The sequence below is a fragment of the Lissotriton helveticus genome, chromosome 5_1, assembly GCF_964261635.1.
Source record: "Lissotriton helveticus chromosome 5_1, aLisHel1.1, whole genome shotgun sequence".
NCBI classification, from domain to species: domain Eukaryota; kingdom Metazoa; phylum Chordata; class Amphibia; order Caudata; family Salamandridae; genus Lissotriton; species Lissotriton helveticus.
In genome coordinates, this window is record NC_136065.1 from 1,387,499,053 (window position 1) to 1,387,519,102 (window position 20,050).

Here is a 20,050-nt window from a genome sequence, read left to right on the forward strand (position 1 = left end):
CCCCATGATATGGACAGACCATAGTTTAATCCCCTTCCATATCACCAATGTACATCCTCAAACCAGCAACAGAATTAAGCCACTCTGCGTCGATTCCGTCAATTGGAAAACAGTACAAAAAAATCTCACTCTTAATCCCATCCCTCAAACTCAATCCCCCATCTTATCTGGTAACACCGAACTAGACGCAAAACTCTTTAATAATTGGATTTCACAAGTAATCAAAACTCGGGACCCCACCAACCACCCCTGTAGAATCCATAAAAAAAACAAAATCAACGCCCCTTGGTTTACCCCTGCTTTAGCCACCGCCCATCTACTCTGCAGGAAAGCCGAGCGTAAATGGCGCAGATCTTACGACACCGACGACCGCCTTTCTTTTATTCAACAAAGAAAAAATTATTTTTCCGATATCAAATCAGCCAAAAAAATCTTTTACGTTAACGCCATTAATCAAGCTAGCAATAAACAAAAACCTTGTTTTCAATAGTCAAATCATTCACTCAGCCAAAAGCACTCCAACCTGAAATTACCCCTTCCCAAGATTTTTGCGACAAGATATCAGACTTTTTTGAGAAAAAAATTGCCTCCATTCAAAATGACTTTCCCCCCCCCTATTCACGTCCCCAGGGCCTTCTAGTTCTGTCCAACTGGATTCCTCAGTTTACGGACTCAAATACTTCACCCCTGTCACCCTTGTGCAAACCAAAAAAGCAATTCTATCCTGCAAATCCGGTTCCCCCGCCGACCCCTGCCCCCCCAAGATTCTCCACCAACTCATAGATGTGGTGAATCCCATTATTAACGACATAGTTAATTCCTCTCTAAGTACCGGATCTGTACCCCGCATTTGGAAGACAGGCATAGTGAAACCTCTCATGAAGAAGGCTAATAAACCCCCGATGGACCTGACTAATCTCCGCCCGATCACTCTTCTCCCGGCCTTGGGAAAAATAACAGAACTTTTGGTCCATAGAGAACTTAAAACCTATCTGGACGCTCACAACATACTCCACCCGCAACAATCGGGTTTTCGTCCTAAACACTCGACCGAAACAGCTCTGATTGAACTATCAGATACAATTAAGCTGCTGCAGGATGAGAGGAAGAAGGCTATTCTCATCCTTCTTGACCTCACAGCAGCTTTCGACACCATATCCCACTCCATCCTGATCAACAGATTGAAGGACATAGGGATCTCAGACACTGCCCTAGCATGGATTAAATCATTCCTTACTGACAGATGCCAAACCGTTGCTCTTGGCCCCTTTCAATCCAAAGAGAAAAAGGTCTCCTCTGGAGTACCCCAGGGCTCCATCCTTAGTCCCCTTCTTTTTAATGTCTACCTCATCCCTCTTTTATCCCTGATAGAATCATTCGGCATACCGGTCACCTCGTATGCCGATGATACACAGCTAATTGTACCCCTACAGGACAACTCAACCTCAGCTGAGCTCAATCTTAAAAACTGTTTAACAGCGGTCTTCCACTGGATGGACTCTAATCATCTTAGATGTAACTCTGACAAAACAGAGATCCTCCCCATCGGAAAGAACACCTCCTTCTGTCCAGCTCTGTGGTGGCCGGATAACTCTGTTGCCCCCCCCCCAGACCGTAACAACAGCCAGAAACCTCGGCGTGCTTTTCGACTCGGATCTCTCTTTTGACCAGCACGCCAGGAATGTCGCCGGCAAATGTTTTGGGATTATTAAATCCCTAAAAAAGTTTTTCGACTTTTTGCCACTGGCCGCCAGGAAAACTGTCACAGTGGCCCTCATACTCTCGCGCCTGGATTACTGTAACGGCCTCCTGGCAGGAACACAAAAAGTCCACTCTGGCCAAACTTCAGAGCGTTCTTCATACTACTGCCCGACTGGTTTTAAAATTACCCCGTAAATCTTCTGCCTCTGCAGCTCTCAGATCCCTGCATTGGCTCCCTCTGCATAGAAGAATACTTTTTAAAATGCTTGTTATCGCCTTCCGGTCGTTTAACACCTCTGTCCCTAAATATCTAATTAGACGTTTCCACCACTACGTTCCGACTCGTCTCCTTCGTTCTACACATGACAACCTCATGTCCCCTGCAAGGTACAACCTGAAGACGAAAGGTGGAAAGACGTTAAGCTTCCTGGCCATCAAAGCCTGGAATAACCTGCCCAATCGTCTGAGACATCAAACCCTGGAAAAACCCTTCAGACATCTCCTAAAAACATGGATCTTTTCCCTACCCGATGACTGGGCTAAAGCTGCCGTCTAGCCTCCGACAACCTCTTACACTAGGCCTCAGGAATCTCAGCGCCATGATGCTCCCTTCGGAGCGAACGTTGCGCTTTAGAAATACCCCTTCAAATATCAAATATCAAAAGCCAGCTGAAATTTACCAGGGAAAAGGCTGGATTCAAACTAGCCTGGCTGATGAGGGCTGATACCCCGAAACCGGTCCTTGGATGCTTGTTTCTGGTCCAAGGAGGACCTGGCTTGGCAGTTCGGCTGGGCTGTTCCCACGAAAAGCAGGGCCAAGACTGATTTCCATATGGTTGGGTCTAAACTGGGGTGGCATGGTGAGCAAAAGAACGATGGATTTAACTGAGATTTCTTGACAGGGGGTGAATGTTTGATGTGTTCCACATTCTGTCCATCATTTGTGTGTCTTTTGCTTTCTCACCCTAAGTGAGCCGGGTATCCCTAGATGTGGGTCCTGTACTCATTGTGCCACTGGATTTCATGCAAGCCTGGCTGAAGAGGGGTGATACCCGGACACTGGTCCCAAGATGCTTGTTTCTGGTCCCGGGAGGAGCAGGGTCGAGAATACCAAAAGAATGATGGCTTTCACCTAGATCTGTTGACTGGGGTGAATGTTTTATTTGTTCCATATTCCGTCCATCATTTGTATGTCTTTTGCATTTCCATAAAACAGTAGTCCAAATCCTTATTTTGGCTTGTGTGGACTGCTGTAACTCACTTTATATTGGTCTTCCTTCCTACGTTGTATCTAGGCTGCAGAGCATACAAAACACTTCTCTTTGCCCGGTACTTGACCTCAGCACATGCACGTGATCTACAACCATCTTTGCTCTCTCCTCTGGAGTTCCATTCTCATGTGCAGCAAGTTCAAAGCATTGAACAAGAAGTCACGGGAAACATGACAGCTTCTTAGGCAAGATTTTTGATTTTACTAAAATTATGTTTGACACACTTATGTTGGCTTTCCGACAGTCCTCTTCATCCATTGACCTGTCATTGTGGTATGCATATTTTTCTTCTCCTCACTACAACATGCAGCAGGGGCATTGGCTCAGCCAACTTCAGTCAGTGGCTAACTTCACTGTGTGGGAGGGTGTTCTGCCCTTTCAGAAAGAGCACATCAAAATACAAAGTAGGTACTTTAAATGCCAGTGACGAATATGTATGTCAATTTTTTTTGTTTAGACTGAAACAATATTTTTACTTTTAGCCTAAGTTATTTTTAGACTGGTGAGGGTTTACAACTTTCCTAACAATAAAGTTTTGCAAATTTCGTGAAAAAACTAAATAAACTCTGACAAAGGCAAAAAGCTGGCGGACAAATGCCAGGTCTATTGGTCTTTCCAAATGTTTGTTTATCTTGCATTCCACTTCCAAGCTTCTTCGCTCCAGTTCTGCCAGCATTTTAATGTTAACTATGTTCCGCAGGTCTAGACTGGGCGGGCGGGTTTTTTCGGTCAATACGTTTCCTTCCATTTTCCGTGGCATTACTTGCCACATGACTTACCTCAAACGTCTGAAAACTCCTCTTTTGCAGAATAACTGCTTTGTCGCACTTCAGCGGCTTGTCCCCCTCTCCGTGTTTAGCTGCTGCGCTTCTTAGTCGCTTCTCCTAAATCCACAGAAGGCGTGTGATCCTCTGCCAGGCACCCCTGAGCCTGAAGGGGCGGGCCGGAGCCCTGGTGAAACGTGAGCTGGGCCCTGACGGCGGGCCCGAGGGAGGGACCGAGGGCTGGATCCCAACACGCACACACCTGGCACAGGTAGGCTCCGGCCAGCAGCACTTCCTCCTGTCTGACTGGAAAAAACCTGCAACCTCAACCAAAACAAAGGCGACGTCGCGTGGGAACCCACCGGGGCTCCGGGAGCAAGGTGCCGGGATGAGCTTCACCAGGCGGAGGGCTTTCTACCGGGAGGAGGTGAACAAGACCGTCTGGGAGTTGCCCAAGCGCTATGCCTCTCTGTGCTCGGTGGGCAGCGGAGCCTACGGCTCTGTCTGGTGAGTGCTTGATTTCTAGTCTTGGGTTATATAACGCTGGTCCGGGCAGGGGAGCGGAGCTGGCAAACGTTGTGGGCATTTCGTTTTGGAAGGAAGATATGAAGCGTCCCAGAACACACGGGCCAAGTGGTTGATCTCGGGGCACATGGAGTTTTGGAAGTCATTTTGTAAATGTACTTTTATTGAGCTGGCGGGCGCACCAATGGCTGCCAATGGTGAACTCTGCCGCCGCTGCAGTCAGTGTGTGAGTGGAGTCCTGCCTCTGTCGTGTCCAGACAGGTCAGGGGAAGCTAGGCAGGTGACGCACCAACACTTCCTGTTTCCAATTCGCACATCTTCCTGTTGATGCAGGGAGCTCCGAGCTCACATATCACAACACATGGGAGAAACCGATTTTGGGGTGGCCCTTTTCTTAAAAAAAAACATACCGCCGTTTCTGGTAGAACCAGGAAACGATACATAAATAACATCTAGTGCTATTTCTTTACTATTCCCTTTTGACCTGACAATGCAACCTCTACCGTAACTCTCAATTATTAATAATTTAGATAGCTCTGAAATGCTTTACGTGTTTCCAGCTTGTACGCGTCGTCATTATCATATATGTCAAAGGGGAAGAAACCCCAATTTTGATGATCTTCAATTGTTTACTTATCATGAAAATATCAGCCAGGGCGGTAAACTAGTAGTCACGTGGCCATCCTTATGATTGCACCAGTTCGCGTGCCTTCTCATTGATAAGAGTCCACACCCTGCTCCCTTAAAGTGGCAGGGTGCACCCATGGCGCATCATACGACGCGGGGCAGCTTCAAACACTTAGAGCTTTTTAGCTCCTGGAGCTCGCCCAGCTGTCATGTGCACACGTGGTAAGAAGAGCCAAACAACAAGCCTCCCAATTCAGAGTATATTTCCTGGCTGGGAGCCGGTGTTGCTCATATATATGTTGATTCCCCCCCCCCTCCCGTAGGGCAGCTATAAAATATAATTCCCTTCTAGATTTCTCTCTGCTCAGATCCAGCAGGCAGAGGTGTCCACCATTTACAAATAAGTATCGAATATCAGGCTTCAATTTACTTCAGCCTAATTCAGAGTAGTTTTCAAAGACTTTGGCCATACCCCTTGCAAAATTAGTAGCTGAACCCACCATCCACTTGGGCATGAGGGAAAGTAACACAGTATAACGTGTATTTGTAAAGCGCTTGTTCACCCTTAGGGGGATTGTAGCGATGATGTACGATTGCTTGTAGTTTGCACCACTCTTTAAGGTTTATAGAGCGTTCAATAGTTTGAGGTTGGTAATGCTGTCCTGGCCCATGGGACAGGAGGCCACTCATCGACGAAGGGAGATAACTCATAGTAGTTTGTTTCATCGAGCCAGGATCACTATTAACCCAACCCATGAGGTGCCCCACAATTGTCTAGCTTGATTGTGCAGGGCCTCGAGTCTCGACTCCCTCTAGTGAGCGAGTGACGGTGAACTTTTATAACCGACTGCCTATGTTCTATGGCGTGCAGACAAGCAATATGTGCAGTGGCCAGGGTTGACAGGTCCTTGTTGGTGGACCCCACTAGCATTGCTTAATCTTCAGTTCTAGCCACTCAATAAAGGGAACACAAGGAAGCAAAAACAGCAATCCAAGAGCCGTCCTGAAAGGGAACGAGGATACACTGCCTGCATCTAAAACCACCCTATTCACTGACCTATAGAGAACATTATCATGGGGGCCCAGCAGTCTTCATCCTAGCATGGAATATCCCAAGATAGACAAACCAATTTCCCTATGGATTGTAATATAAAATGCCCCCTCCACAAAATTCAGTATGCAATCGGCTGACAATCATCAGCTACCCCCAACAAGACCGTGGGTTTGTCATTGTACCAGGGAATTTTCCAGCTCCTCACATTGTAATAATCCTCACTAGTAATTGTGCCACCTTCCTTCACCATGCAATTCCCCATCAGATAGTGGCAGAACAATATTTTCCATTAATTCCATAGAATGTTGTCCTACACTTTGGTGCTGCAATCACATCCGCAGCGTATTCACAAGCCCCAAAGTATTTCTGTACATATTGTAACGTAACACTTTGCCATGAATGCCACGAGGTATTGCGAAGATGCCACAATATTGTATGACTGATGGTATTCTGCTGAACGTACGAGATGCTTCCATGTCTGTCATTTTCATGAATGCTAAGGCCATTTCCATGCCAACGTGCATTGTGTGTTCATGACAATAGCCTCTTGTGTGCGGTTGTCTTGAATACAAAGGATGTGTGTATGCAGGGCTTTAAGTGGGCCGGGTGACACTGTATGTCAAAATTATTACCACCTTAATTCCATGGCACACAATTTTTTCATGAATTCCACAGAATATTCCGACGCTGTACAGCGCCTAGTTACACATTATTCCAAAACGTGTGCAATAGACGTGTGGCGGTGCATACACTGGATATGCGGGTGCGAGTTGTGCCATAAATCTACGGAACACTGACATGCCACTGAATGTTCTGATCAGTGTTTGGTATGCTGCTGAACCACACATTATCACATATGCACAGCATGTTTTCTGTGTAACACATTGTCGAAGAAGCCCAAAATGTTGCCTAAACATAGACTTGTTATGTAGCCAATAACCTACATTAAATTTGCATACCAGACATTTATTTACTGTAATATGTAGGATTACGTCATGTGATGCCATTTTTTTAATCCATGCCGATAGGTTTCCACCCTTCAGGGCTGGTATGGGAATTCAGGTATTTTCTAGTAGGCTACAAACTGGGGAGCTGATTTTAGGGCTGACGGCCATGATCCTGCCCCCAAAGCACACATGCCCCCTCTGTGGCTGAAAGTCCCTGGTGCGTTTCTCTGTGACAGATTGCTCTTTATTTTCTCATTCTGGCAGCCCTGGTGGTCACAGTCGAGTCCTAGACTCATGGGGAGTAAAGACTAACTCCCAGCTGGTGCTTCTTTTAAAACAGCTGGTCCTGGTGTCATGACAAGGCCATGACACTACTAATAATGGCCCTTGACACTACTAATAATTGGCTTTGACACTACTAATAATTGGCCTTGACACTACTAATAATTGGCCTTGACAATAGTGATATAATATAATGGGCCATGACGCTACTAATATACTAATAATGGGCCTTGACACTAGTAATAATGGGCCATGCCACTACTATTAATTGGTCTTGACACTACTAATAATGGGCCATGCCACTACTATTAATTTTTCTTGACACTACTAATAATGGGCCTTGACAAAACTGATAATGGGCCATGCCACTACTTATAATGGGCCAAGCCACTACTAATAATGGGCCGTGCCACTACTAATAATGGGCCTTGCCACTACTAATAATGGGCTTTGCCACTACTAATAATGGGCCATGCCACTACTAATAATGGGCCATGTCACTACTAATAATGGGCCTTGCCAATACTAATAATGGGCCTTGCCAATGCTAATAATGGGCCTTGCCACCTGTATTAATGGGCCTTGCCACTACTAATAATGGGCCTTGCCACTACTAATAATGGGCCATGCCACTACTAATAATGGGCCTTGACCATACTAATACTGGGCCTTGACAATACTAATAATGGGCCATACCACTACTAATAATGGGCCATGATACTACTAATAATGGGCTATGTCACTACTAATAATGGGCCATTCCACTAATAATAAGGGGCCATTCCACTACTAATAATGGGCCTTGACACTACTAATAATGGGCCTTGATACTACTAATAATGGGCTTGATACTACTAATAATGGGCTATGCCACTACTAATAATGGGCCATGCCACTACTAATAATGGGCCATGCCACTACTAATAATGGGCCATGCCACTACTAATAATGGGCCTTGACACTACTAATAATGGGCCTTGATACTACTAATAATGGGCCATTCCACTACTAATAATGGGCCATGCCACTACTAATAATGGACCTTGACAATAAACACATTAAGTCTCCCATAGGAACCATTGAGGGTTATTAACAATTACAACAAAAATAGTTTTATTAGTGGGAGTATTTTCCCACTCAAAAATAATATCAACAATATTTATAATGCAGAAATTAAACCTCTGAAAAGCAAGTGCAAACATATTAATTTGCATTTTATTTTAATCAATTCTTCATTCTCTGTTCACAGATACAAAATTGCATATGAATCGACATGGGGTTAAAAGCTATCGTATACACATGGATACTAACAAAACAACACTGTCCTCAGACTTGCATGTAATAACAGAGTACACCACGAGTAGAAACCTGTGACCTTCCTGCTCTCTGGATTATATATGCTACTCTAATCAAAAGCTTTCTTTAACAGTTGAACGCATGTTGGCTTTTCGGTCTCTCAGCATTGGGTGTACTCGAGACCTTACCCAGGACACTTTAACATTTCTGATGACTATCTTTCCCATCACTACTCTAAAAAACATTAACTTAAATTTCCGAGTGTCTTTTCAGTTTCATTTGAAAAACATATATTTCAGGAAAATGACGTACAATCCCTAGTCTCGAAATATACCGTTGATGTTGACCGTTTGTATACAATTATACCTGTTTCTATTCACAAAATGCGCAGACAACTGTCAAACGTTTTTCTTTGCTTATATCAAACAATAATCAACTGTAGTCATGGAAAGCAAACATGTAATGTGTGCGTCAATGCCTCTCGCTTTACATTAATTAAAAGTGAATCCTATTCCAATACTGGTTCCGCCAAGTGCACGCTGTAGCTGTCAGAATCGAAGCATAATAATGGACACTCCCTAAATAAATATAACCAATGTTCAGTATTTAAGAATGAGAATGAAATTCCCCAAAAGGAATCTAACTGACAAAGACCAATCGTCCTCCTGTTTCAAACAGGGTATTATTGAATAATATGTGTTGGGAGCCCGGGTGAAAAATCGGGAAAAAGAAAAGACACCAGTCAGGGTCGTAGCCACGGGGGTGGGGCGGGGGCTGGGATAGCCTGTAACAATATTTGCCCCCCCTCCCCTTCCCAACGACCGAGGCATCTGATGCAATATAGAAGTGCGGGAGTTCAGAAGGCGAATGAGCAATAAAGATGCATTTTAGTTTTGGTTTTATCTTGTTACATTTGCTGCGTGTTGCAAGACAATTTAAATACATTTCAGGCTGTCTTGTGACAAGTGGATTCTTCTCCTTCTTTTGTGGAGACGTTGTATACTTTGCTTCCTTTGACTGCAACGTGAGAGGGTTTTGTAGAGTGAACTATGACTATCTCGCTGTGGTACAGACAGGGCCACTGTAATTATACAGCTATATTCACAAAATTATGTGGCAAAAAAACACAAATTATTCAATTTGATGGGGGACATTTTTTGATAGTATCACTTCATTATTTTGACATTTTTGCAAATTAGCACTGCTGGGGAAAGATTTCACTTTATTAGCACCACTTCCACATCCAAATACTGTTCGCTGGAAGTAATTGAAAGGGGACCAGTCAACTTTTGCGAAGGACCCTCCACTGCACGGCAGCACATGTGCAGCATTTTTAGTAACATTTGTCCTGAATGAGCTAGAAACAAAATGTTTTTGTTAAAAAAATCAGATTATGCAGCAAATGATGTGTTCGTTGGCAAATGTGGTGAATTCATAATCCTGCATTAAACACTGCAGCTTCAGAATCTCATAATTCGGCAGCCGCAGAATCACATCATTCAAGTGGCCTTGTGTACAGGTAGTGCGAAAAGAAATACTGTAGGATGTCAATGTGTTTCTAATCCAGATACAATGTTAATACCTGTAAATGAACAGTTAAAATATTCAGCATATACCAGCAGTCACAAAAGCACCAATGAAGCACATTTTGTTTTATAATTCTGAAGTGCAATGGAAACAAAGATTTGAATAGGACCAAAACAATTCTTTGTGATGTACAAGTGAGAAATATTGTACTGTATTGCGCATTTATATAGTACTTCCTACCCATATATGTAACACTGAAGGGCTTACCCATATGGGCAGCAAGCTACGCCAGATAGGGTGGCATGTAGTTAGAAGGGTGCTGTGTTTGTTTTGTGATCCAATATGGGTAGTGGTTCCATGTCGTACGCGATGACCACCAAAGTGAGGCTATCATGTCAGGAGACACGGTGCGTAGTAGTGTGGTGGATAATCGATTATGAGAAAGACAGGCGCGCAATTTATGTTTTTTCAGTATACTGGCAGCTTTGAACAACTCTGTGGGTACCATTATTGTATTTCTTATGATTATAGCCGGCTTAGCTGATTACTTCACTTGGGTGTCCAATCAGAAATGTTGGGGCAGATTTACTTACATTTCACGTAACGCAACAAAATAACTTGCTGCCCTCTGCTGCATGAAAGGCAGATAGCTGAAATTTGCCATGTTTACAGAGATATTGCACAGTTCTACTGTCTCCTAGCGTTGTGTACTGTGTGCTGCCTATCACCAATGCAGGCACCCTTGCACAAAAACAATCCATAGTTGCACATTCCTCTTTCTATGTGTGCTGCACAGACCAGCACTCCTTGAATGAGGAAGTAACAAGAAGAAATAAAGAAATGTCTTTCGTTACACCTCACTGGGAAAGGCGTAGCATTTTGACGCATTCCCAAGTTTAATAGCTTTAGTAAATCTGGGAATGCATCAAATTCCATAAGTGGATGTATCAGAACTCCCATGCTCCACTCATGGATCTCCTTCGCAATCCAAGGTAACTCGAGGTAGCAAAATGTGCTGCCTTGTGTTATTTTGTATTTACTAGACTACATAAAGCCAAGCAAAGTGGCTTTGTATTGCTTAGTAAATCGCAAAAATGATTTTGCGTCAGGCTGCACCACAAAAGTGACACAATCACAATGCAAAATGTTAGTAAATCTGCCTCCTAGTTTATAGCTCTGGCCTAGAGCTGGCATTGTTGGAAGGAGAGAGAAGTGGAGAGAGATGCTGGGATTTGTATTATTACTATCATCTCATATCTGAAAGCCATTGTGAAATGTAAAGAAGTGGCCATAGGGTAGAGGCATTTGAGACCTACAGTCATGAACTAGATTAAAGTCCTTTAATTGAACCGCAGTGTGTGACAGATATCTTCAGTTATTCCATGGCCGTTCATTTAGTGATGGCCGGTTTATTGGCTACACAGTACTAGTTATGGACAACCCTTGAAGCAGATATGTTTTATGTGAATGTAAGAGGTGTAAGTTCCAGTTGGCTGCCAGCTGCTGAGTTGAGTGTTCTAGTATTAGTGTGGGCCAGAAATGCTATGTATGAACTTACATAACTATATAATACCCTAGCTAAGCATAGCTCATCTCTCCTTAACTCACCTGCCTACCAAAAGTAGTCTGCTGGTTGGGTTGTTTGCAATCTGTGGATCGTAATCTGAAGATTGAGTTTGAGGATACAACTGTCTTTCCAGGTTCTGTTGCAGAAATGTGTGGCGGTGTAGTTGTCTTGGAAATAGCCATGTTTTTCACTGTTTTCTGTAAGTTAAAGATTCTTCGATGCTTCAAATGTTGGCTGGTAAGGGGTTCCAGAGCTTGGCGGCTTGTAACGAGAAAGCAGTGCCTCCTATGGATTGCTCATGGTAAGGTGATATAAGTGGTGCGAGCATGGTGTGCAGTGTCCTGATCTATGTGTATTACTTTAGCTTGTAAGTACAGCGATCCTTTTCTCAGAGGCGCTGTGAACAATGCAAAGACTCTTGAATATTGCCCTTCTCGCTATAGATAGCCAATGGAGTGTGTCAAGACTGCAGTCTTATGTTATATGGGTGACAGTAGAGAAGACATTTTGCAGGGGTATTTTGGATGAGATGTTTTTTGCTTATCATGAATGTGGGTATGCCAAGGTATAGGCTGTTGGCATGGTCAAACATGGAGATTACGCGTGTGAGGATGGCTTGCAGTTTCTGTTTGTATCCAAGGTATGGGTGGATGCAAGGTAGTGTTTTCATTGTGTAGAAGGCACTCAGTTTTGCCCTTTTAAACGATCAAATATCGGTCTGAATCCATAATTACTTCTAGGTTTCAGACTTCTCTTGATATCACTTGAGGGGCCTCATGTTCCTTTGGCTATATGTCGGTAGGCTGCTATTTTTGCCACTGTCCTCATGTAATAAAGTCTACCTTCACAATATTTAGCTTTAGATGAGTATTTATCATCCATGTGTTTATGACTCGAAGGGAGTCATCATGTTTTAGAATGTAGAGGCATTTCAGACCATCCATTTTAGAAATCATTTGGGTATCATCCACATAGTTGTAACAGGTTAAGTGGAATGAGTTAACCAGGTTGGGCAAGGTGGTTAGGTAGACGTTGAATTGTAGAGAGGATTTGAGGGACTTCTATGAGACACCACATTGTTGTATGTGAGGAGCTGATAGAAACCCAAACCTCCCAGCCATTCAGAAGCAATATTCAGTCAGAAAACTCCAGATTCTAATATGGAACGGTGCTTTGATTAGCCTATTGTGCTGGGGCAGATTTATCACTTGTCGGGTATAACTTATATTTGACTCGCATTGCTCCAATCTTCACTGGCCTGTTGTGAAACATAGCCTGAATGGATATCTGCTCAACAGATTGTTATTTTGTTTGCAGGAGCCACATAGTTTGTTAGGTTAATGTGCCTGCGGCATAGGGGTTTCAAATACCCTAACCAGTAGTATGGGGAATCTAAATTGGCCCAATATAGCCTGCCATGTCACAAAGGTACCTTTCAAAAATGCTTTAATATCTAGATAACCCTGCCAAAGTCAACACACTGAGGATTCATCTCTTGAACCAAATAATGTGGAAAACGTAATAAGGGCATTTGAGGCTGAAAGCATTTGTATTATAATTGCCCTATCTAGACATCTCTGCAGAACATCAACTAACATTTTCTGTTTTTTGTATAATGTAATTTATAACTTGTTCAGTTTGAATCTGTTTTTTGAACTTTATTGACTCCTATGAAATTCTACTTTTATCCTCATCTAATATGTAGTCATACCAGATACATTGCTGCTATGACGTCCAATGTCATTAATGTTTAAATGCTAAATATTTGGTGAACATTTGGGGTAGAGTTTTTTATTGGGAGGAGTGTGGGATTACTGGGTGGTAGGAATTTTATGAATCATCACAGATTTCAGAATTTTCTTTCACAGAAATGTGAGGAAAAGAAAATAGCCAAAGTTTGAAGTTTGCAGGCCATTTTGGGTAAGAAAAAGTATCAGAATTCATGCAAACTACACCACCCCAGACTTTCCCTGGTACCTTGTGTTGAAAAATGTTTGAGCTTGGAAGGTTTCTGTCTGTGCTGACCAAGTCCTGGCCTAAATACCATAGCTACCCGCATCGCCAGAATTTTTCAATTTCCAAGGCAACATCTTAATCTTAGTCTTAGGGAGCCTTTCATTTCACAGGCCATAAATCAGCCCCACAAGTGGGGTATTGTGGGTACTACTATTATTTGGAGAAGTGTAGGAACTCTGGGTGGTAAGACACTTGTGAATCCCCCGCATATTCCATTAGCGCGATCTGCTTTCACTTTCGTTTTGCTGTGTAACGTCTGTACTCACAGCGTGCTGCGCAATACAGCAAAACAAAAATCAAACTTGGGACTAGTGGGAAGCATTTTCTATGTGTACTGAGTTTGATTTTGGAAAAGAAAAAGTTTCTGGTGTTTTTACCAGAAGCATTTTCTTTTCCAGTACTGTCGATTACCCATTTAATTCCACCACACTGTGAAAGTAGTGGGGTGGATGTCAGTGGGTTGTCTGCCCAAAAGCAGTTAAAATCCACTAAATCGTGCTGGGGGATAATGCCCTCCACATGGTCCTCTACTCAGCGACATTACTTCGTGAACTACCACCTGCCGCATCCACGATTTTTAAGATTTGAAAGACGGCACTCCGGCAGATGGGCTGGTGGGTGAAACTTACTAGGGAGACTCCACTGAGGAATAATGGCCAATTAATACAGCTAACACACCTGTCCTGGTTCTGGGGCTGGGAGGCTATTGGGATTGACACAGTGGGGGCAGTAGTGCGTGGATACACCCTTAAGTCCTTCTCTGATCTGCAAACTGAATACGATCTGCTCTGTTCGCAATTCTATCGCTATCTCCAATTCAGACATGCCTTTACCCCATACATGTGCCACTTGACGAAAATCCCCATTGAAGCAAAGGTTTTAATGGGCGACCTAGGAGATCACAAGATTACTAAAATATATTGCACACTTATTAACAACACCCCCACCACGTTGTCTAAAACTAGAGAGACGTCAGCTTTAATGGTTGGTTATAGCTGAGGGCAATGCCCCCCTAAAAATATACTTCTGGCTACGGGCCTGACACCAGTGATGCAGGTTCAGAATGATACCAACAGTAGCCTACAATCATCGCCAAACCACATCTCTGAAATCTGAGAAAAACAAAGTAATACTATGAGACTTTGTAAATCAGTAGACACTGAATATAGCACATCTCTGGTGGATAGCTTACCTCTCGCTGGGCAAGGGCATACTGTGACTAGCCCCAATCCTACCAGGAATCCGGCTGGAGCCAAATGGCCAAGGAGAGGATCTGGCACTTCCAGAATGGAGCTCGGTAGCAGGCCTGTTGAGCATGATGGTTGTACAGGTTACAGCTGGAACGGATGCAAATACCAGGGAGGTGCTGCCAATATGGAGAGCAGCAGCATGCTTCAGGATTCGGAGCACACAAAGATAAGGGAGCAGTAAAACCTAGCAGGCTCAAAAGGTTCAGAGGACAAGCAGGGACGAGGAATTAAGAAGGGTAAAAATAGCAAACCATGATGGGTCACAAATTCCAACTAATAAATTGAAGGAAGCAAAAATAGGCCAAAACAACTGGGAGATGTTGCCAGACACTGAACCTTTATACACAGACGTATAAGGCCCTAGACGTCCTGCCCACAACATGGAAAAGAGAACTAGTCTAGCTTCCATGATCCCTTCCTCCACACTATCTAATCCTGAACTCTTTGGAACTTAAAGGAGTGTCTAAAATCTGAATCCCTGGGTAAAGATACTGTGCTAGGCTGATATTTCCTTATAGTCCTAACAGCAATAGGTAATCTCATTGAGTAATGTATCACCACTGCAGAGCATTGTTACATAGACCAGCATCTCTGCATCATAATATTGACAGTGCGCTACTTGAAGTAGTGGACCTGTGCGGAGACCATATTTGAAACCACTTGTACATTTCTGCTCATAATTCGAAAGTGCAATCAAATGAGAAACATTTTACCTATTGTTAATGCAGCCTCCATTTTAGCAAGACCAAGACACTAAAACATCCAAAGCTCCGTGCAGCTTTAACGGTCACTTCAAAATTCAACTTGAACATAAAAAGTTGCATTGTAAATGATACTCTGGTAATTTAAGAGGGGCTAAGAAGACCATAACTAAAACATGGCTTCAGTAAAGGAGTAGAAAAACAAGGGGGGTTGAGAAGCTGAATATGGGCAACCCCCAGCCTCCCTTAAATATTATAATGAGTACACAAGAGAGGGAAATCCTCGCAACTGATGAACTCTTAACATTTCAAGAGCTTATATTAACTGGTCTCAAGATATACCAAAGGGAAAATGAATCTGCACCCGGGTTGTTCGGTGCAACCCTTGCATCACATGGATATATTAGTAGGATCCTCACCCACTAGTATCACCAGTGGCATGCTTCATCATCTGATCCTCACGCACTGTGTAAACCAGCATTAAGAGTTGGTAGCCACCACAATCTGAAGAAAGCCTGCTAGTCCCGAGTGGCACTTGCAACAGGCTGAAACATATCAACCTTACTGAGCTATAGATGTTAGGGGTCATTGCACCCATTTAACATCACACTGTTTTGATTTCAGCTAAAAGACCTTATTAATATGCTCGAATTAGGATCCTTGCTCTAAGTTTTAGTGGCTCTTGGTTTGAAAAACGTATCTTTGTTGGGCCTCTTTCTGTCAGCCACTGACTATGGTGTAGTATCAGTCGCACAATCAAAATAGGGCTCAATGTAAATCTCACTTATGTTGGAGATTACAAATTGTGACTTTCAAGAAGGTTTTAGAAAGTGTGCCTCACTTGGGTGTCACCTCGATGAAGGATCCCTCTTGACGCAGGATGGGTTCCATCCTGATTGGTGATTGGGATAACCGGCTCTGGCTTGCAGTTAATGGGCATGAAACGTCTCCTTTTACTTGGATCTTTTGGTGCTATTTGGCAGGGCACAATTTCCGAGGTTGCTGGGTGATTTAGTTCCTTAATTTCAAACGGTAATAAAACAACAGCTGTATTGGTGCCTTATGGTGTATTGCAATCTTGTCTTGATACTTTCTTTGGTGCTATTGTTAACCACTGGAAAAATGGGCAGTGGTGTATAAATTTGGTAAAGGAAAACAGTTTGCCAGTAGCACTCTACCCCATTGCCAAAGGCCAGGTAGAAGGTGGATTAAAGTTATGGTGACCACAGCACATTGCTGGGGTGTCAACTCCACTGGCAGAATCCATTTAAATGAGGGAAATGCCCCATGTAAAAGTTTGCACAATAGACAGATGCAAGACCAACACCGCACAAGATAAGATCACCCTTTGCTTGGTCATAATCTTGGTAGTGTCAGTGGGAAGCACTTGTGGGCTTGCATGAGAAGTGGCTGGATGTGGGAGTACTCTGGTAGATGTATTCCCCCTCCCACCCATTAGGTGTGGAGAACCACAGGGCCTTACTTAGACTAAACAATTCAATTCTGGAGGGACATTCATTTCCTGGTGGAAGTACAGACCTAATAACCCATGGTATTGCCTACACAGAGAAGGATGCATTCACATAATTACTTTTAGCCTTAGCATACCGTCTGGTGTCAACAGTTGACACCTGAACAATGACAACTATTATCCAGCCACAGGCCAATGGTAGGCTGATTCAAAGATAATGAGGAATCTGAATAGTGTATTATGCTTTGCTCACAATGTCACTGCACTGTGATATATTGGCAAGCGTGATTCAAATTTCTAACCGGGTTAATATTTTGTAGCCTGATTAATGTCAAATAGGTGCAGTGGGGGTAGTTGAAGTGTGTCAGTTTAAAGCGCACATTGCTCGCCACCTCCTGCACTTGTGCACAGGCTGTTGTTCTTTCTTTGCCAGGCAACGGGGTCTGTAAGTTGTCATCCCAAACCCGCCAAGCTCGTAGTGGAGTCACTGATCTGTCACCTTTTTAGGGTTGTGTATAGTCGCACAACTAGTCTCAAACATATTGTCCCATCTCAAGGAGTCGAATGCTTTTCAAAGTATAGTGACAGAAGGGTGCAATCCTCCTGGCTTTGTTCCACCAAGGCCATGACATAGGTGAGACGCTGTGTATTCATAAGCGTGTTACCACCCGGTATGATTGAGCACTGGTCCTCATGCACCAGTGTTCCTATTCTGGGCTATCATTGTTGGTTTACTAATGTTTTGGCAGGTATTTCAGTGCCTGTATTGAGCATGGAGAGTGGGCGGTACACTCCTGTGTCTCTGGGGTTCTTGCCTGGGTTTGGGCACCGTAACGATGACGGCTTCATAGTGTCGGGCAAGCGATTTGTTTCCTTTGGCCCCTCACTAGCTTTCCAGTAATTTATCCACCAGGAGGTGAGAAAACGCTTGGTAAAATTCTGAAAGAAAGCCATCCCCACCAGGGGTCTTACCCATGGGCAGCGAACAAATCCCCACCATTATGTCCCCGCAAGTGATCCTTAATTCCAGGACACCAGCATCTGCTTGGGAGAGCCGCGGTAATTGGAGGAGCCGTAGGAATGCTCGGATCTGCTCTAGGTTCCAGGGGCAAAGTTTCGGATCTAGAGCAGTCAAATAGTCTGCCAGTGTGTCATTGATGGCAGATTGTGCCTCAGTCCTGTCAGGCCTAGTAAGGGTTATGATCTGTGAGGTGGGGGTTCCCATTTCAGCAGCCATGCCAGCAGCCTTCCTGATATGCCCCCCTCTTGCTGTAGTTTCTGTCTATAATCTCTTAGGGTGTACTTAACCAGTGTGTCCCACGTATCTGCTATGTCTCCCCGAAGGAACCAGAGCGTCTTCTGCCCGTACTTTTCCTGTCCCCCCCCGTGCCTGCAGGTCCGCCTGTTGTGTCTGTGTAGGTGGGAGATGTTGCTTGATACCACATGTGGTGGGCGTACACTCACCCTGGAGTTGTTCCAATATTCTTAAGTGAAAGGGCACATCATAAATGATGTCATCAGCAGGTCAGTATCAATAAAAAGCCATCAAATCGTGCACTGTGGGATAGAAAGGGAGAAGAAGAGAAGGAAGGGACTAAGAGGAAAAACCTAGGCGTGTGATGGAGCTCCGAATCAGTGCTTAAATTGTGCTGGTGCTTTCCGGTGCTTAGCACTGGCACTTAATTCTCAATACTGGCAATAAACAGCCCACAACATGGTAGTGCTCCTGTCTAATTTTGAAATGAGCACAAACACTGTGTTTAATAATCCAATATGCATTGAAAGTTAATAATACCTGCTGCACATGCTCTTCTTATAGCTCTGGGTGGCCTGGGAAAGTCTGAATTCTCACACTTGTAGAAGTGCGATGGTTAGTGGTTGTGTTTGTACTCTCACTGGTAGCGCTGGCTGGGGCAATAGGTAGTGTAAGCCTCAGTAGCCTCCTGAAAAAGATCCTGGCACTTACATTTTTAACAAATAAAGCACTGCTTACAATCCAGAAAACTAGAATGCAAGTGTTACTCTAGACAGATGGGAATGCATAGCCTGCTGTTATGTTATGTTATATAGGATTTTATAATGCGCTCAATTACTACTGGAGTATCCTGGTGCGTGTGGGCAAAGCAGCAAAGCAGAGGCTACAGGAAAAGAGGCAAAGAATTAAGATGACATTTTAAACAGATGGGTCTTGAGCGCTTTTTTAAAAAGCAGATAGTTCTGATTCGCGCGAAGGGCCAAAGGTAGAGAGTTCCAGGCCACAGCTGCTTTAACAGCAATGTATTGTCCGTCAAAATGAGAGCGTTTGAACCGTGGAACCGTCAGCCGGTATTGGGTGGCAGAGCGCAGGGGACGACTGGGAAGATAGAAAGAAAAGCGTTTCCTTAGATAGAGAGGGCCCTGATCATAGATGGCTCTGTGGGCGAAAGTGAGGGTCTTAAAGATAATCCTTTGCGACACCGGAAGCCACTGCAGACTACGCAAATGGAGTCGCACACTAATCCTCCTTGAGATGTTGAAAAAGGAGTCTGGCAGTCGCATTTTGGATTATCTGAAGACGGTTGGTCAAATATGCCGTAGTGCCACTAAACAGGGCATTGGCGTAGTCAAGGCGAGAGAGAATAAGCGCTGTCGCCACTGTTTCTCTCGCCGTTCTAGGTAGAAGAGGAAAGAATTTCCGGAGAGCCACAAGGGTGCCAAAGCACCCGCAGGTAAGTTTTTTTAATGTGGGCCTCAAATTTTAAGTCTTCCCCCAAACCGCACCCTGAGATTTTTTGCTGGGTTTCCCACAGAGCTAGGGAAGGGAGAGTCCACGGGCCACAGGGATTCTCTAAAATGTGAAGGAAACTGCCCATACAGCAAAATTTCAGTCTTATCTTCATTGCATTTTAACTGGGCAGAAGCCAACCAAGAAAAGACTGAGGAGAGACAAGTCTGGGCAGAGGCGACCTCCAAATCCATAGCAGGCCAGGTGAACAGCAGCTGTGTATGATCGGCGTACGCTATTATTTTGGCGCCCAGTTGTTCAGCCAAGACAATCAGAGGTGTCACATA

General features: G+C 44.0%; 1 protein-coding gene across 2 annotated transcripts in view; it reads left to right on the forward strand.

Annotated features, from left to right (window-relative positions):
* The first annotated feature begins 3,770 nt into the window (after positions 1-3,770).
* Positions 3,771-20,050, forward strand: part of MAPK13 (mitogen-activated protein kinase 13) — a 150,255-nt gene continuing 133,975 nt past the window's right edge. Inside the window, exon 1 of one of the 2 annotated variants that reach the window (XM_078644345.1) lies at positions 3,771-4,243. In XM_078644345.1, coding sequence (XP_078500471.1) covers positions 4,125-4,243 — 119 coding nt within the window. In that variant the 5' untranslated portion in view covers positions 3,771-4,124. The remainder of the gene's footprint in view (positions 4,244-20,050) is intronic. The other variant, XM_078644346.1, reaches the window with a different exon arrangement.